Raw genomic sequence first — 18,579 nt, forward strand, 5'->3', positions numbered from 1 at the left:
TATGATAAAAGATATGAAAGTTACTGTTTTTATATAAAGCATCCCGTGATCTACTTTTCGCGCATTCGGCAGAATTGAGGCGGATCCGTATTGCTCCTAAACTGTTCTTCAACTACACTTAAACTAAACTTAAAAATAATAATTTTGTTGACGTATGAAAAGAAATGTACAATGGTAGAATTTTATTAAATACTTATTCGATCGATCCTGAACCCTTGGGCTATTTTCGTCCACACTCCTAACACAAGCCTTAAGTTTAAATTGAGTGGTAAATAGGAATATTAGTAATTCCATATAATGGGGCATTACAACGGTTCTTTAAAAAAAAATGTATTACGTTGACATACTCTTTTCAGAAGACGACATTTTTAGTCTGTAGCAATAACTCAATAACTTTCAAATATATCAATATTCAAAATATCTGAGTGAAAATAATTATTTTGTTAAATTATTTATGAAGTAGTAACTATTTGAAATAAGCAACCTAATAGCACAGTTAATATGGCTACTGGAGATTCACCCACCGAACCAAAGCAAATTATATATTCTAGATTTAGGGTACCTGTTATAGGTGCTCTGATAGATTACATAAATACAAGTCTACAATACATGAGGTGTAAATCGTTTGATAGAGTCGAGACACTCAATGTCAAAAAATCTGGAACAAAACTTTCGGCTACATTTCTGGCACTAGTATGTCTCTTATTGGGTTTGGTTTGCAACGTGAAATTCGAAGTAGTGACTTTCGATGAAGAACCTTTGACAAATGACTTGCATTTTGTCTTGATGAGTAAAGACGATAAACTTTATATTGATGATATAGATGTTTCTAGTAAGTTTCTGTTTTATATATAATTGTAAATGTATATTAATATTATGTAAATGGACAAATTATTTTAAATAAATCGAAATATGTGTACTATATTTCGATTTATTTAAAATAGTTTGTCGGGCTCAATAACGATCGCAAATAAATCAATCAATGCGTTGCGTTGCATTGCCTCGTAAAAATACTGCATGTAATTTAGTAAACGTAAAGCGAGTGAAACGCTTTCGCGCATGACATCCAGGACATATTGTAGTGCACAAATGTGTGAGCAAGCACATTTACACTCTCTATTCCAAGCGGAAAGAGTTCAGGTTCCTGCGGCTTTGCGTGCTATTCAAGGGACAGGAATGTACACACTACCAACTTCCTGATTTCGGGATGTTACTGAGTATCTTTGGATAGAAAACTCAATAGCTTTTAATCGACCCGACCTGGTATTTGAAGCCAGGAACTTGAGATCTGCGGCCACTATCTAGCCACAAGACCAACGAGGCAGTCAAAGAGAAACTCACACTTAGAAATGTACTCAAACTCGACCTTTAAATTTTACTTTTATGTATATTTTATCCTAACTATATATAAAAAACCTATTATTCATCTAAATATTTAAGTTATGGACTATATATAATTTTATGTCATCTTTAAGGAGTGATGCTGTGTATTGAAGCATCCGATACTCTTGTCTTACTAATCAGTTCGCTCCTCATATGGAATTCATCTAACGTGGTAATTTTCTCTTTATTTATTTTTTACTTTCATTGTAATTAATTTTTTATCTAACATACACATTTTAACCACTGTATAGGTCATCTAGTAGACAATTAATCATATACAAATAAATCATCTCGAAAAATCATTTACACTGCTAGAAGAACGCTGTGCAAACTTATCTGGATGGGAACCAGCTACTCATTTATGCCTCTACAACAAACTTTTGTACTCGTTATTCGTGGTTGAATGTTGAGTAAGTAAGATTTATAGGTAAAGTGGATATAACATCTTAAATCCCATAGTTGTAGTGAATGGGGGTTTACAAACCCAGTGTCTATAGTTGAAGATGACCACTTACTCTATCAGTCGATGTGTTTCCTTGTATTAAATGAATGTAGCACCTAACTTATGAACGATTATCACAAATTTTGCAATAGAGAAATAAAACTAAAACTCATTAGTTTTCTTCTGGATATGAAACTGAAAACGAATGTAGGATATGGATCCTAAATAGATCGAAAATATCAATGTTCTATCCTATGTAATGCTGCCTCAGCCTTTATTATACATATATAATGTATCTATATAAATATATTTATATATACTAGTGTTATGAATGTTAAAGTGACTCTGTTACTTTTTCACGCTCAAGCCGCTGAACTGATTCAGATAAAATTTAGTATGGAAATATTTAGAGTCCCGTCGAAGGGAATAGGGAACTTTTTTTAATTCACAGCCGAGTGGGTAAAATGGGGTAGACAGCTTGTGTGCAACTGGTAAAGTTTTCTTAATGATGCTCGGGGTAAAGCCGCAGATTCAGGTATTTAATAATATATTTTTAATCTTCAGCGTTCTCCACTTAGTGAGTATCTATTTTTACCATGGTTGGGAGCGACTCTACGTGGTTTCTTTCTGCGTCAAGCGCCAACTGTCGGAGCATTATTATATGTTGTGGCGGTTGTTGATGGCAACGTTAATTCATTATTTCTGACAGCGTTTTCTTTTCTTTTTTGTAAGTTTAGTATAATTTTGTCCTGACTTAAATTCAGTATGTCTGTTACTGACAATGTTTATTAAAATATACCTACTGTGTGAATAACGTTGAGAAATTAATTCAATTTTGAAATACTATAAGCTATAAAAGGGAACAAAAGTATAAGTCTTAGTCTAACTATCCAAGTTATTTTACACGACTATAATGTATAGTTCAAAGTTGTGTCACTTACCTGAATTTAAACGTTGCGTTAGTTATTCTAGCGTCACTACTTTGTTTTGGTGAATTCTGGTTTGGATAGTTAGTAAGTGTAATTACATTGTTATAAACACAAGGTACTTAACATCTTACATCCCACTGATGGTATGGCATTGAAAATGTAGTGAATGACCTATATTACTTCACTGTCTTTAGATAGAGATACAGCAAGGAAAAACCATCTACTATTAAGTTGCCCATTTACTCATGTGTTTCATAGAAAAAGAGTTTAATTTAAAATGGTGAATTCATTCTATTAACATTCGATAGTGTTAGAAGCACGTCTCTGGCTTGAAATTGCTCGGATGGTCTGCATACGATGGGAGAGGCGTGATAACCTTGACTTGTCCCGGAACATACAATACGAAGTGGAGACACTATGGAGTAACGAAGATGTACAGAGTGTCGAAGTTGGGAATTATGTGTATTGACAAAGTAGATTTGTAACATAAATTACTGTTTTGAAGTTACTTACAATGAAATTTATTCATTTGTTACTATCAATGTTTTGGGAAAATTTATGTTAAACTTTTTTGATAAAACAATGCTTTTTAATTTTGCGATATGTACCTACTTGATTAAATTTATAATATATCGTATGGTCAGTTGATTATTTTATTTACACACCAAGTTTAACAAATATTTTAAGAGTTTCGTTCCAAAAGTTCATTCATTCAAGAGTACATTTTATATTTACTTCAGGTTTTATAGAAATGGGCTTATGTTCCCGGATAGAATAGTACTTAAGCTTTTGGGTCTAGTAAGACCTAACTAAGTTTGTTGTTAAACACATTCATTGAATACGTAATCGACTCAACCACGATATCGTGGTGAGGAATTAATTCCCCAGAAAATAATTTTGAAGGTTCGATTATGATGACGTTGATACCTTAAACATAACATAAGCAGCCCGTAAATGTCCCACTGCTGGGATAAAGGCCTCCTCTCCTTTGAGGAGAAGGTTTGGAGCATATTCCACCACGCTGCTCCAATGCGGGTTGGCGGAATACACATGTGGCTGAATTTCGTTGAAATTAGACACATGCAGGTTTCCTCACGATGTTTTCCTTCACCGCCGAGCACGAGATGAATTATAAACACAAATTAAGCACATGAAATTTCAGTGGTGCCTGCCTGGGTTTGAACCCGAAATCATCGGTTAAGATGCACGCGTTCTAACCACTGGGCCATCTCGGCTCATGATGATCATGATGACGTTGATACCTATATGACGATATTAATAATCAATATTCTGTGATTCATAAAATCGCGTTTAACCCAGCTAATTCTTATAACTAACTAATCTCTTTTCTAAACTCTTCATATAAAAAATTAAATTTTGCTAATTTAGAAATAATTAAGTCATCAAAATATTCACTCCGTCCAATTCACAAATTGTGCTATCTCCAAATTTAGGTAATGTTTCAATTGAATAATTATCAAGTAATTACATTTGGTATTTTCATTTTTATTATTTCAGAAGTAATTTACTCCACGACAGTAATATTTCCCTTTTTATTACGGAACTTATCTAATCATCCAAACATCTGGTTATCGAGGCTTGAATAAATTTCCAAAAAAACCGGTGTGGGTAGACTCAGAATATTTAGTACACTGGCAAAAGTATGTATTAATATTGAAAGTTATGGGTATAGGAGAATACTGGCTTTGAGATTAAGAGTTAACAGTGTCTGCTCAGTAATCAAGTCAATAAGTTAAGAATCATTAGTAACATAAAGTATGGTTGTAAAGTGTATGTATATGTTAGCGGGAAGAAGAAGGAATGCTAGGTAAAGAATGCCTTTCTGTAACTTTTTTTGATAACGGTTTTTGATTTACGTGCTCTCGGCCAGTTAATACTTAAGGCCAGCAATTTAGAGGGAATCTTTACTGCTTTCGTATTATCATAAGCATCTCGATGTCGAACATCTTCATTATTTTCTTTGCCTTTTTCGAGACCCTTCACTGTTTGAAGTTTGTGACAGTCGGGGGCTAGACCTAACCTTATCATCAGTACCGTTTCAACCTGAAAATAAATAGTACGTACCTATATTAAATCACGGAAAGCGTGCAGGCTAGTCAAGGTTTTTAAGTGGAACTCATTGGTATATATTTAGCAATTGTCTGTCGACGAAGAATGGGGAAGAAAATCGTAACCTTTTTTTAAGCCTTCATCATGAGTTTTTTCGTCTATTCACCTTTCGAGTGATCTTTAAAATCAGAATTTTTGATATCCCATACACGACAAGGACACGCGTTACCACGCTGGCACCGCTGCACTTCCCGTCCCCTCGCTCTCCCCGCGAAAGCGAGACATAGTTAAGCCGCTGTATAAATAAGTGTAAGCGAGATAATATAAAATTGTCTTTAATTTCTATGATCTGGATATTTGGCAATTCATTTCGGGGCGATTGAGTAATATGAAATATAGGGAGCAATATTAAAAACAATATTGCCGAAACAAAAGCTGACATTTTATTGACAATGTTGTAGATTGCTCCACTAATTGCTCCAGATTGATCCATACGTATTTCCGAGTAAAAATTGCTCAAAATATTGCGTGTAGCGCACATTTAATAGGCAGTTGAAAGTCTGGTTTGTACGTTACTATCTGTTTTTTAATTTATTCACGACTCCGAAAATGAAGCGTATCACTGTTGTTAAAATTACAAAATAAATCCACATATTATTATCAGTTGTTTGTAATAATTATTTTTGGCATACCTAAGTATCTTGTAGAGGTTATCTTGATTTTTTGTTTTTTCTTCGAGCTATCATTTCTATAAAAAAAATGTATTATTAAACTACGCGAATTTATGTTCTATTTTAAAATTTGTGTGTTTTTGTAAAATATGAAAATATAAATAAAAAACTAAGTAATTCGTAAGTATTTTAATTATATTACAATTTATTTACAAAATTAAAAACAATTAAAAATATAAAGCGATAAGTAAATCTAAGGATAAATCAATTATATGAAAAACTTATGTATATCCGATAAATAAATTATACAGGCCCGCGTCTTCGCTTATTACTAATTGTGACAATCAATTATTTTGATGGCAAGAAGACTAATAGTCCCTGAATAATTAGCTTTCGATGATCACGCTAATTGCGTTATGAGGCAAAATAAATCTCGTACGACACCTATTAACTGTTTTAAAGTAAAAAAGTGATGCCACCATACGAAGTACTTTAGGCCTGGCTTTGCCATGGAAATCGAGTATGATACGCTTAATGCCTCTTATTGTTATTAGACGTAACAACTGTCGCAACGCACGTGTAAATTAGTAGTCGAAATATCGATGTATAGGGTACTCTAAAACTAACATACTATTTTAAGCAGTTCGTTCAACTTTAATTCTTGAAAACTGGCTATCGTGACGATCTTTTTGGTAACTTCTTAATAACGCTAATGGCAGGCGAGCATTGGCACGACATTTGTGGCAATTCCCACCGCGCCAAAAATGCTTAATAAGCGAATCTTGAATAAACAACTAAGATAAATCCACTTAGAAAGATTCTCGTAAAACTTTTTGCTAGATGCTTTATTTCATGTCATGACCATCGAATTTAATTTGAATGATCTATATTAAAGCGCCTTAGTTATCGTACTATATCTTTCACTGAGTCTAAATTATGTTCATTAATAATTGCTAGGGATTAATATAAATAGTTTCATTTAATCACCAAACACTACACTTGTTAACAGGATTCATTGGGGAACCTGGTGGACAATGGAACTCTCGTGCGAAATCAAGGGAATTCGATAGAGTTCCTATCACTCTGAATCTGCCTGGTGAATGAACAGCTGTTTTTAATTTATTACGCATTGCTTCTGGACGCATTGCTCCACACCACACCTAGAAATATAAAGTAGATAGTGAAACCAGAATTTAGCATTCCACTGAAATAAATTAATAAGCATACCAAAAATTTAGTATATGAAATATCAGGTAAACCTATACATGTCATTTTAGCATTAAATAGAAAATTATGGTGATTTTCAATGTTTTAAGTTTCCCGCCGAATTCTTTGAGAAGACAAATACCTTAATACATTTAAAATGTTCTGTCGAATTAGTCTAATAAAGTAATATTCTTTTATTAATCAATTTTGTGTCCTTCCTACATTAAACTACCTCGTCTAGTGATTAGTTTAAAAAATCATAGATCGTGAGCTTCGAATTGCAGATCCGGTTTTTACGCCAAGAGTTTGGCAGCAGCAGCCTGGAGATAGTTGTAGTAGTTTTAAACTGACATGGCCCATAAATCACTTTAAACGGGTCGGATGTATGTCTGATAGATCAGTTATCAGACTATGGGAGTGCAGTATTTGTGCTTTGTAATTTATCCTCCATGATGGACGTGAAAACAAGAATCAGGCAGGAATATATAACAGTATTATTCATAATATAAATATATTATAGACCTGCGCAAAGTTTAAAAAGAAGAGCTGTGTATGTGTGTAGTTTAGTCCTGGTAGCGTCTCATCAGCAGAGTCGTGGTGACGTAGCCAGTGCTGGTAAGCGTGAAAAGCTTGTTTTACACCGCCATTATCAGCTATATTCTCGCCCTGCAATCAATTAATTGTTTTTATGAAATGATTACTTACATTACATTGCATCTGTTAAACGAGCAACATTTGTTACTTGAGAGGAGTTACTATTTTGTATTAATTTCTTATAAACGTTTATCTTAGCTTTATACTTAAGTATTATTTTCGACTATACGATATTTTTTCGACTATCACCTGACTATTTCCCATTATTTTTTGTAACTCATTTTTTTTTATTTATTGTATTCAGATTCAAATATGTTATTATGTATAAGACTTATTTGTTAAAGATTTATTTTTTAATTAAATAAAGATTATTGCCCCCTATTTACAATTCAAATACTATAAGATTCAGACATAGACATTTTTACTACTTTTTATTAATTGTTATATTCCTACACCCACTTGTGTGTTAATACCGTCCAACTTCATATTGACTTCAGGGACAATGTAATGACCATATTGATCAATAAGACATTGTGCGCGATGATGGAAGGCTTCTATCGCAGAGTCCGACCACCAACGATGAAGATTCCCTTCACAGTCAAACAAACGGCCTTTGTCGTCAAAACCATGGGTTATTTCATGTCCTGCAGATAAGACCATAATCATTTTACTAATATAGAAATAATTTTAACGATCCACACGAAAGGTAAGTTTAAGAGTTTATAAAATAGTTAATTATTTGGTGTAAACAATTATTGGTGAACCAAAATAAATAAATAAAATACATATCAATACGTTAACAACGTTTAATTAATTGTTCAAATTTTTTTTTTAAATATTAAAGAATAATTAATACTCTAAACGAAACAGCAAATAAAAAATGGCAACACTGTTCCATCAATCCAATCAACTAATCATAGTTTCAAAATATAATCGTAAGCGTAAATTTAATGTTACTAAATATAAATTAATATAAGGAAAAAATAAAATAACGTAAAAAAACATACCGATAACTACACCTATACCACCGAAATTCAGAGATCTTGGAAAGTGTCTGTGATAAAATGGTGGTTGCAAAATACCCGCTGGGAACATAATCTGATTCTTGTTACGACTGTAGTATGCGTTCACGACAGCTGGTGCTGTATTCCATAGCGTCTTGTTAACTGGCTGACCGATACTGTAATTAGTAATGAATCACTGCACGAATAGCCGAGATGGAACAGTTAGGATGCGTTACTTTAAATAGAATATTGCCGGTACAAATCCGGAAAATAAAACTAAGTTTCGATGTGCTTGATTTTGTATTCATTATTTCTCCCGTGCTTTGAGATGCGGTGGAGGAAAACACAGTAAGAAAAATTCTGAATGTGCCTAATGAGATACCGCCACATGTTTTGTAATTATTCACCGCATCAATAATTGAATAAAATCCAAACTATACCTTTAAAAGTAGAGAAGACCTTCGTCCAGCATGTACCATTTCCGCTATACTTTTTTATAATTAATAATTTTTTAATTAATAATTAATTCTAGATTCAGTCGAAATAAAATAGTTGTTTACCGCGATTGTTCCATTTTAGTCAGATGCCGCAATATATTTAATATGTTTTCGAAATATTTATCTGGGTGTATTTTTACTTCCTTGTAACGATCGTCTAAGTCAATCTTTTTCAATATAAAATCTGGATAGCCTATTCTAAGCATCATTGTGTCTACTTTATGCGCTGCCAGTTTCTTTGTCTCGTCATCGATCCAATTTGTCATATGTAACAGTTCTCTGAACGCCTGTTGTATTTCTCTTGTCATCGTGAGAGTGTCATTTTTGCTCATTTCGTCAAAGTGTTTTCTCACAAACATTGATCCTAACGCCATTCCCATGTTAGAGTTGACTTGGGATATACAGTTCTTCCACCGTGGCGGGGCTTGCTCTCGGCCAAATAGAATGTAGTAAAACCTGGACGTATTAAAATTATGTACATAATATTTTATATTATGATGATGATTAATTGCTAAATTATTTCTTCGAAGATTATGTTGACAATGCACTAATCTGTTCGTGATCTCAATATAGACAGATAAATTTACGAGGACGCTAGATTTCACGTTTATGTTAATTACTTTACTGAAATTCGAACTTTTTCAACATTAGGTACAGAAGATCAAGATTACGAGTTAAATTTATTGGATGTTTTCCGATAGATGAATTGCGTTAACTTTATTCATTAAAAACATAATACAGCACGATCTCCTTATATCTTAATAAGTGTATTTTACTCCTAATTATATTATTTTTGAAGTGATTAATGTCACTGTCCTGTAAAGGCCAAATTATACGAACTGATTTAATTTTGATATAATAAATTTTGTACCCACTGTTGTTTCGCAGATTGGAAGCGATCATCCAGGTTATTCACACGATGCCTCACGAAACGCCACAGCAGGTAATTTGATAAAGTGTCCGGATCCGTCTTCTCTATCAATTGAACTAAGTGCTGATGACGATGAACGAAATATGATTGGCTACAGTTATTTATCATACTAATAAAAATGAATGGCTATTTTTTTAAGAAAACCTATCCTATGGAAGTACCTACTCACACTATCTCAATTACATATTTATAATATAATTGTTCTTGTTCGTTATAATAGGATATACTATATAATATATGGAATAGGTCCTAATTTAAAGATCACGTGAATAACGCAACGTATATAATTGAAAAAGTTTTATTAGAGTCCGATAGCAAAATTATACATATTTTTATTATTTAATGTTAATTAAGGTAAAACCTAAATACTGTATGATACTACTAAAAGAAATACTTACTCGTACATAGGTTAATGCAAACAGGACGACGGTTTCTTGAGACTCTACAGTTCTATTCATCACAATGCATAGGTATCTCCTCCAATCAACCTGAGGAACTAACCCTTCGAGCTTCGCAAGTGTCATACGACGGTATAGCTCTGAAACGTTGCGCCTATCTTCTGGCGCGGAAGTTATTTTAGCTAATCTGTAATTACCAAATTAATAATCTATAGACACTTTACAATGGTTATTAAGAGGCTTTTAATAAACCGTTTCCTCTTGAGGGGACTATTTAAAACTTCTACCATCCAATTCAGTTGGTGGATTTGCATTGGTCATACATACGTATGACTAATGTTTACATTCATACAAACAAAAAAGAAAACAATGATGCTTGTAAAGGTTCGAACTGGCTAAGGTTTGTGATCTTATCGTAGTTTTTGATATTTCTTATAATATGCTACTATTTTAAGAAGCATAATAATGTTATTGATCACTTCCATTAATAATAATTTTATTTATTATTACATTTTTTTAAGCATCACTTACTTGATTTCAAAATTAATTAGTTTGTCAGCGTCAGCCTTTACATGATCAAGTTGTCCTCCGAGTAATAATGCAACTTTTATTAAGTATGTCTTGTAAGCGTCTAAATAAACCTTATTACTTTCTTGCAGAAAATAATCCCTTGTGGGTAAGCCTACAATAACAAACAAGGTTTTCGTGATATTTGTACAATATAATGTAATTCAAATGCTCTTAATGGTAAGTACCTAAGCTTGTTTGGTCAAATTGTATCACAAACTCGTCAGAGTTTTTAATATCTGGTCCAACCCATTCCGATATTAATATGTCATTATTGAACAATCTCAATTTTGCCATGAGCTCTAACCAATCGAATTTTTCCGCATTCCAATTAGCTTTTAAAATCGGCCATCCACCCAGAATATCCAATAGATCTAAAAGAGGTAGGTGTCCTCTTGCATGTAATATATCATGATTCATACAAGATTTAAATAGAAATCTTGCTTTCAAAGCGGCATCACCATTGGCCGGATCAAGATTTTTTTTGTCTGTCGAGTCGTATATCGAAACAAATTCGTCAATACTTTCTTTTCTTTTCACTCTTTTAAGTGGTTTAGCAATAATTTTGATATCATTATCAAGAGGTCTGCGACGAGTACGTTTCTCGTATCTTTTAGTGTTATAATATCTTCTATGTCTACGTAAGTATTTGTTCGTATTATGTTTATTTTTAATAAGATGATCGTGTAATTTATGTTTTACTTTAGATAACGGTTTATTTATTTGTTTTGATTTTCTATCTAAATATCTACGGATGCGGTTTATTATTTCAGATTTGCTATTATTAAAATTATTTATTTCAGCTGATTTCGAAATTTCTTTAGAATTCGTTAGGAAATCATCGATTTGCTTTTTATCGAGATTGCTTGAACAAATTGAAGGTTGTGTAATTGTCAGAAAATTATCCTTTAAATCCAAATGTGGACCTGGAAAATTAGTTGGTACGTATTCATTTTTCCGGAATTCCAGAAGTTCTTTGAGAACGTGATCTAAATTTTCTCTTAACATCTCAAACGTATCGTAACTGCAAGAAGATAATGATACACAGTTTATAAGACGTGATTAAATTAAATTGTTTTTCAAAGTTCACTCACCCAGCTTTATCGGCTGGAATAGGGTTGAGTGCTGGCCAGTTTCCACACGCATATTGATAAAAATCATGACAAGGATCTGCTTCTTTGTCCATATACTGTTTCATTATACTTGCTTGCGTATGTCGAATAGTCTCCCTGTCACCTTGTATTTTCCAAAAGGAATGGATACCTGGATAATCGTAACAAACTAAGAGTTTTTGTTCATTTCAAATAAATGTATGTGTATGTAAGTTTTTTATTTGCCTGCATTTTATGTACGGTTTGATTTAAATAGTTTAAGTTCCTATGCAAAGGTTTTTCAAAATAAGACATGACTAGAATATTTTGAAAACTACGTATATATCAATAGTTAAAAAACCGAATAGTAAATGTATTTTCCCATAAATGTTCCATATATCAGCCATATTATATATCTGAAAAAACCTTAATATAAAGATGAACATCACTCGTATTTACTTGCTAATGGTGTGCGATTATAATCGCAATAAAATTGATAAATCAATATTGTATGTTTACAAAATCGAGTCTAGGTATAGAACTCAATAGTCTGAGTTGGTAGTTATATAGTAGACTAGTAATACTTATAGACCTATTATAATTCACGGAGGCGTGCTCCTCCATGTTAAATGATTATCGGGGTGCATTAGTATGAGTGAGTAACGCTCAAACTTACAAAATGTTTGCGCGTAAAATACGTACAAAAAAATAAAAAACTTAAATGTCTTAGTCTATACTTTTTTAGTTTATTTTATTAAAACTCGCTAAAACTGTGCGCCTTCGTGAATGGATAGTTTTATAATTATGAATGTGTCACAAAATTAATTTAATTTGTAACTTGAGTAACTAGAGTAATTTATTATTTACCTGAGTGAGGTTTGATTGGCTTATACATATGTGCAGCAGAGCCCATCTCTGCTTCTTCTAGCTCTGGTTGACGACGGACTTGTTCTACGTCATCAAGTGGACCACGATCCACATATATTTCCGGATGAACAACACTTTCATGTAAATTTAATAAAAGAACATGCAAAACGAACGTTCTTAGACAAAATATAAAGTTATAAGGAATAAATAGAGAAAAAATATGTATTCCATAAACAATTACGCCTATAGATTTTAAATATTACATATTATATCTTTCGTCACTGTATAATAATTTATAAGTAAGATAAGCAGTAATCAAGGTAGACATCCTACCTTTGTAAATTCCCTTCTTCATCATATTGTTCATTAGACTTACTTTCATAATCAATTTCAGATTCTCCCACATTTTCTTCTGCGTCTTCTTCTTCATTTTCTTCGTTTTGTGTTTTTTTGTAAATTGGATTTTCTAAACTAGAATTCATTTTTACTTTTTTGTGTTTTTAGGATTTTTATAAGGAAATAATATTTTTTTAACCGAAGCTTTTTTTTTAATGTATTACATATAATAAAAATAAAATTACAAACAAAATAAAGGAATTATATTTTTGATACATTATCGGAAAATAAATACTAACTACTTACCCGTAATCTGAAGACGTAAATGTAAATTGACTTTTCCTTTTAAACCTTGTCGGAACGTGATGATGTCTTTCTTCATCATCCCATATAATTATATCACTTGTGACATTACCGTTATAAATTTCACTGTTAGTATTTGTATCTCGCTGAGAGAATATTATTTCCTCATGAGGAAGGAAAGATGTCTGAAACCCTTGAAATACCTCTCTTTCTTCAGGATCTATGCCTTCCAATTTCGTATACCTCTTGGGAATATTTTTAACTACAAATTGATCTGACGGGTCGCCTAATGTATCTAAAGGTTTTCTCAAAACAAAATACGCAATAGAAAAGAAAGATGTTGCAGCTATAAGAAGTAAAAAATTACAGTAATTAGCACTTTTTGGCTTTAACGAAATTGCATGGAGGTAATGCGTGTCAACACGCGCCATGACAATTCCTGACTGCCGGTGTCAGAAAATCCTTAGAGATTCGTAACTGGAACATCGTATATAAACTATGTATACAACGGCCATTGTAATGTTGACCCTGGGGATCGGAGTACGCGTCGGGAAAATTGTGAGCAATCATGTACGACACTTTGTCAATTATATTTGAATTTGTTAAGGTATTTTTTCTATTTTAATACTGACTGCTTTTAACAAATTAAGAAAATAAATCTGACAAAACAATATGTCATCTTCGATAACATAATTAAATCGTTTGGTTTGTATACTCTTTGTACATAATCAAGTAAAATAATAAATCAAAATGATATCTTTTGACGATTTATTCAAGAAAGTGCAATCAGTGCATGACTTAATTTTGACAAAAATGGGTTGTGGTAAATATAATAATAGTTTTATCAAATCAGTAATATTAACACATGAAATATATACCAGTATGAGCCAGTATTCAAGTGGCTCAATTTAGAAAATCTTAAAACATGAATGTGAAACGTAATAAACCAACATTCATTAGTTCTAAAAAGCCCTCGAACGGACCGAGTCCGTGACCCTGGTGCAGAAGTACCCCGACATTGCTCTGCTAACCGTGAGATACGCGACGTTATGTTTCCTGCACCCGGAATTACTCTGGTTCACTCACCTTCCCGCTGAACACTAGTATCTTACTGTAATGTGTTATTATAAATTGATATTTTGTTACTATAAATTGTTTATATATATATTTTTTTAAAGCTAATCAAGAACATTCAAAAGACGAATTGGAATTTAGCAAACATTTATATGAAACCAAGTGCTGGTTTATACGTATTTCTTGGAAGAATAAAAAGATATTTGTGCTAGATTTATTAGATGACATTTCAAGTATTTTTACGCTCTCTTTATTGTTAAAATCAATATGGAACTCCCGTTCTAAAGACGCCATATTGTCTATAAGCGAGTAAGTCGAAATTTTAATCACATACATTCTTAACATCGATAACTAAAGTGCAATGCGATAATTAGTAAATAACACCTAATGAAGCAATTTACAATATTCATGTTTAGGTATAAGACATGGAGCAGCTATGACCAAGTACCCTTGGATCACGATCGAACTGTACTCATGTCCTCGATCCATGATATTATAATGAGTAATCGCAAATGGTTTCGTTCTCTTGATTCAGTTAGTATTACAAAAAAATGAAATTTCAAAGTTAAGTTTTGTAATAATAATAATTCATTTTTCTTACTGGAAATAAGGTTTTCAAAGATGATAGTTTAAATTGATACTGCAAATAATGATCTAAATTACCTGTAATCTAAATATATGTAATCTATATAAAAATCATAATATACTTTATTCAAGTAGGCTTTTACAAGAACTTTTAGTTACTCTTTTTCAACATTTAAAAATACGGTCATGTTAGATAAATACAATTATATTTGTTTGTAATATAAGATTATTAAATAACAAAGTGCTTAGAAAACAATTTTCCAAGAAGAAAAAACAAACAAAATACAGAGTCCTAACTTTTTGAACAGGGTCAACAATTCCTAGTTTTAGCGGAATTGCTATCGGTTGCCGGAGGTCCTATTATGTGGGAAGTATTTAAGTCGGCTGAGAAAATTTACGAACAAAACCTAGAACAGCAGGTGGAGAATTTGATAGAATGTGTCGTGGTTAATGAACCACCACCTGAAAAAAAGCCCATTAATGTTGAAGCAGTAAGAAATGAGGTTTCTATTATATTGTATTTTTTCTTACAGTTGTACTATTTATATTTTATTTATGCAGCCTAAAAAAGAACAAACACCGCGTCGAAAAAGTTCTGTAACACAAATTTTGGAATCGTCCACACATCCCTTAATGAATGGACAAAAAGAGGTAAGTACAATTAATTTACATAACTCTGTTAATATTTAAACGTAAACGAGTTGCATATTTTATAATTATAAAAAACCTTTATATTAGGAAACTCTAATTCAATAAAATTGATTTTAGTTGGATACGAATTTAGTTTTGTGGGCCACTACAATTAAGACTATAAAAGATAATTTAAAATTGGAAGAATTAGAGATGACCTTTACTGATGGGACAAAGAAGAGAATTTGGAAAGTAAATCGATCAAAGCCGGAAAATTTTGAAACTGTAGATTTCGTACGTATTTAAATGATTTTTGGTTCAAAATCATATTAGATTTTTATTTTACTTATATTAAACATATGCTTTACGCTTGCAATATCACATGCCCGCGACTTCGGTCGCGTAGAAGTTGAAAATATTTGTTCAGTTTTGTTGTAGAACAGTTCCTTAATGTACTTACAACATAACTGTTCTAGGTACTTCATGCTATCATTAGTAAGAGTGTAACTAAAGAACGTTAGGTAAAAGTACTGGGTCTTATAATTTAATTATGTAGGTGACTATAATTTAGTCGTACTTATTAATTATTTTGTTGCAAATTTAGTTTAAACTATAAATACCTTTAAGTTATATAAAATACCTTTGCAAATAAAATATTATTTTAGAACGAATTAACGATGAAAGAATGAATAAACCAACTCTACAGGTTATTAATATTAGTGTAGATTGTATGTTGTATCCCATTTATATATGAAATTTCGACTGAATCAGCGATGCGTAGCAAATAAATGGTGATGGTTGTGATGCAATGATCAACAGTCTAATGCATCAAACAGATAATTGACATTGAATACATACATAGATAAATTTGCTTTTTTGTGAGATTAAATTCTATCAAATAGGTAAAACCTCGGTTCCATTATATATGTATGACTTTCAACTAATTCCTCCCCATTGCTCTCAAGAACTACTTAGTAGAATTTCAAATATAAGTGTACCTCTCCACAACGGTGCAGTGTTGTCATCTGCATATCGAAGATTATCGGGCATAAGCAGGTTAATAATATAAAATAAAAAAGTTCCATTGAAAGAAAATAATTCTCAGTCATACCAGGATTAATGTTCTCAGATCAAAAGAGCAGCCATCGATGCATACTAAGCTGGTACCTATGAGTGTGGAACAATAATTAAAAATAATAACATCTAACTTTTTAGATTCAATTATTGCCATCGGCCATAAGTAAGCGTATTTTGCTGCATCTACCTTTGACTCAACTGAGTGACTGTGCTCGAGTGAACAAGTACTGGGCATACTTGGTTGATGAATTTCGTGCAGAATTCATTGCTAGACAGAAAATTGATATCGAACTGGAAAAGCTTCGAGTAAGACTTTTTTAAATTACGTCTTAAGCAATTTTGTATATTCTGTAATACTCAGTATTAAATATATAAAGTTATCTGTATTAAATGTGACTGCTGTAGGTAGTCTTTGATCAGTCGGAAGTCTAGTTTTAAAAAGTTGATTTTCTTCGGTGTTAATACACAAAGATATTTGATGGTTTGTTTTATTTAAATATATTATTGAAAATATTTTGAGATTATAAAATACGATTTGGAATTTTGTTCCTAATTTATTAAAAAAATACATTATATTTATTTACTAATTAATATTAATTATTTTATTTTAGGAAAATATGCTACGTCATGAAGATAGTGTATGTTTACTTAATAATTTAACTGAATTAAAAATAAAATCAGTTCCTGCCAGCCACGCCAAAATAAAAGACACAAGTGCATATTTTAAAAAGTCTTTTCCTTACTCTTTGGTTTTAGAAATGAACAAAGCAAAGCAACGGCGAATTGCTAAAGTAAATAGGAATTGAATATTTATTATTAATTATCTCTCTCAGAATACTTAATTAACCCAATTGCATACGTTATCTTCACAAAATACAATAATAAAAACGACATTATGTCGAAAACAGTTTAACCATATAGTTTTTCTAAATTGAAAATAACATTTAAATTTTAGCCATCGTTCAGAAATATGACAGATTTAAATAATCGCTTGGACATACGTGGAGCCGCCGATAAGAATATAAGAAAATGGTGTAAAAATATTTGCAAGATTAATGAAAATAATAAAGGACCAGAGGTACGTTTAAATGGTGGTTATTTTTAATGATATCCTGTCCAACTAATTATTCACTTCACGATTCAATTAATGTATTATTGAATTTGGTGTCTACATACTATGAAAATTTTAATTATAAATTGATGAAAGCTTACACAAATATTTCCCAATAAATTTTCCGCTTCAGAACTCGTAAAGGTGTGAATACGACTTTTTTTCGAAGTTACTTCCTAGTTCCAAATTCATTATTCTTTAACTCAAAAAACATTATCTCTGTTAAGGTTACCTAGGTTTCTTTATATTATTTTAGTCTTTACCACTATAGAACATTTTTATAAATTGCGATCCTTTGAAAGTTAAGGTGAATATAATATACTCTACAAAATGGTACCGAAGAGGAATATTTATCGAAATAAAAAGTTAACCTGTAAAATGTTATATTAAATATTATTGGAAACGATTGTACAGTATCTCCTTGGGGAGCTTGGCAGCTATTACTGACTAAATCATATTATGTTATATTCATTTAAATAGTAAATAGTAGTGTATTGAAATGAAAATTATAATTATACGTATATATCGAAAACAACAAAATGTTTTATTTCGCTGATATTCATGTGGATAACTCTAGAATACATTTTAACATGTAGAATAAATATAATGATTAAAACATATTTACAATTCATTTTCAATTTCATATTTGCCAAAACAGGTTTACGCCATCTACATCTATCGTATAACATTTAAGTTTAAAGAATAATAAATTTGATAAATTTAATACATTCTTAAGTTAACTTATTTTAACTGTTTAATCGGCTGTGTTGTAATATTTTTCTAGTGCTAAGAAAAATATTTTTTATAGTCTAT

At 31.6% G+C, this 18,579-nt stretch overlaps 3 protein-coding genes across 3 annotated transcripts; 2 read left to right on the forward strand and 1 right to left on the reverse strand.

The window, feature by feature from the left end:
* The first annotated feature begins 422 nt into the window (after nt 1–422).
* Nucleotides 423–3,262, forward strand: LOC125065872. The gene is made up of 4 exons (XM_047673722.1): nt 423–832; nt 1,476–1,555; nt 2,390–2,552; nt 3,063–3,262. Exons 1-4 carry the CDS (start codon nt 502–504, stop codon nt 3,221–3,223), a joined length of 735 nt encoding a protein of 244 aa, XP_047529678.1. The 5' UTR covers nt 423–501; the 3' UTR covers nt 3,224–3,262.
* A 2,493-nt stretch (nt 3,263–5,755) lies between these two features.
* LOC125065836 (neprilysin-4-like) lies at nt 5,756–13,841 on the reverse strand. Its single transcript, XM_047673683.1, has 13 exons — nt 13,293–13,841; nt 12,984–13,121; nt 12,651–12,784; nt 11,787–11,955; nt 10,881–11,716; nt 10,657–10,807; nt 10,126–10,312; nt 9,672–9,790; nt 8,860–9,252; nt 8,303–8,475; nt 7,755–7,939; nt 7,224–7,367; nt 5,756–6,655 (listed from the first exon to the last, which is right to left on the reverse strand). Exons 1-13 carry the CDS (start codon nt 13,718–13,720, stop codon nt 6,479–6,481), a joined length of 3,234 nt encoding a protein of 1,077 aa, XP_047529639.1. The 5' UTR covers nt 13,721–13,841; the 3' UTR covers nt 5,756–6,478.
* A 192-nt stretch (nt 13,842–14,033) lies between these two features.
* On the forward strand, nt 14,034–17,952 carry LOC125065838 (the record flags this gene model as incomplete). The annotated part of the gene is made up of 9 exons (XM_047673684.1): nt 14,034–14,112; nt 14,468–14,672; nt 14,780–14,897; nt 15,257–15,439; nt 15,510–15,599; nt 15,717–15,872; nt 16,794–16,961; nt 17,267–17,446; nt 17,611–17,952. Coding segments are annotated over 9 exons (1,329 nt in total), but the record flags the coding sequence as incomplete, so codon positions are not given.
* Nucleotides 17,953–18,579: the final 627 nt, after the last annotated feature.

Source organism: Vanessa atalanta, chromosome 8 (assembly GCF_905147765.1).
Source record: "Vanessa atalanta chromosome 8, ilVanAtal1.2, whole genome shotgun sequence".
In the NCBI taxonomy this organism is placed as follows: Eukaryota; Metazoa; Arthropoda; class Insecta; order Lepidoptera; family Nymphalidae; genus Vanessa; species Vanessa atalanta.

What these genes read in the sequence shown, in the direction of transcription:
- LOC125065872 (XM_047673722.1), top strand. Translation starts at nt 502, where the DNA reads ATGGCTACTGGAGATTCACCCACCGAACCAAAGCAAATTATATATTCT. An exon ending in TGATGATATAGATGTTTCTA is followed by an intron (nt 833 to 1,475) that starts GTAAGTTTCTGT and finishes GTCATCTTTAAG; the next exon opens with GAGTGATGCTGTGTATTGAA. An exon ending in TATGGAATTCATCTAACGTG is followed by an intron (nt 1,556 to 2,389) that starts GTAATTTTCTCT and finishes TTTAATCTTCAG; the next exon opens with CGTTCTCCACTTAGTGAGTA.
- LOC125065836 (XM_047673683.1), bottom strand. Translation starts at nt 13,720, where the DNA reads ATGGCGCGTGTTGACACGCATTACCTCCATGCAATTTCGTTAAAGCCA. An exon ending in GAAGAAGGGAATTTACAAAG is followed by an intron (nt 12,785 to 12,983) that starts GTAGGATGTCTA and finishes TTTACATGAAAG; the next exon opens with TGTTGTTCATCCGGAAATAT. An exon ending in ACTAAAATGGAACAATCGCG is followed by an intron (nt 8,476 to 8,859) that starts GTAAACAACTAT and finishes TACTAATTACAG; the next exon opens with TATCGGTCAGCCAGTTAACA.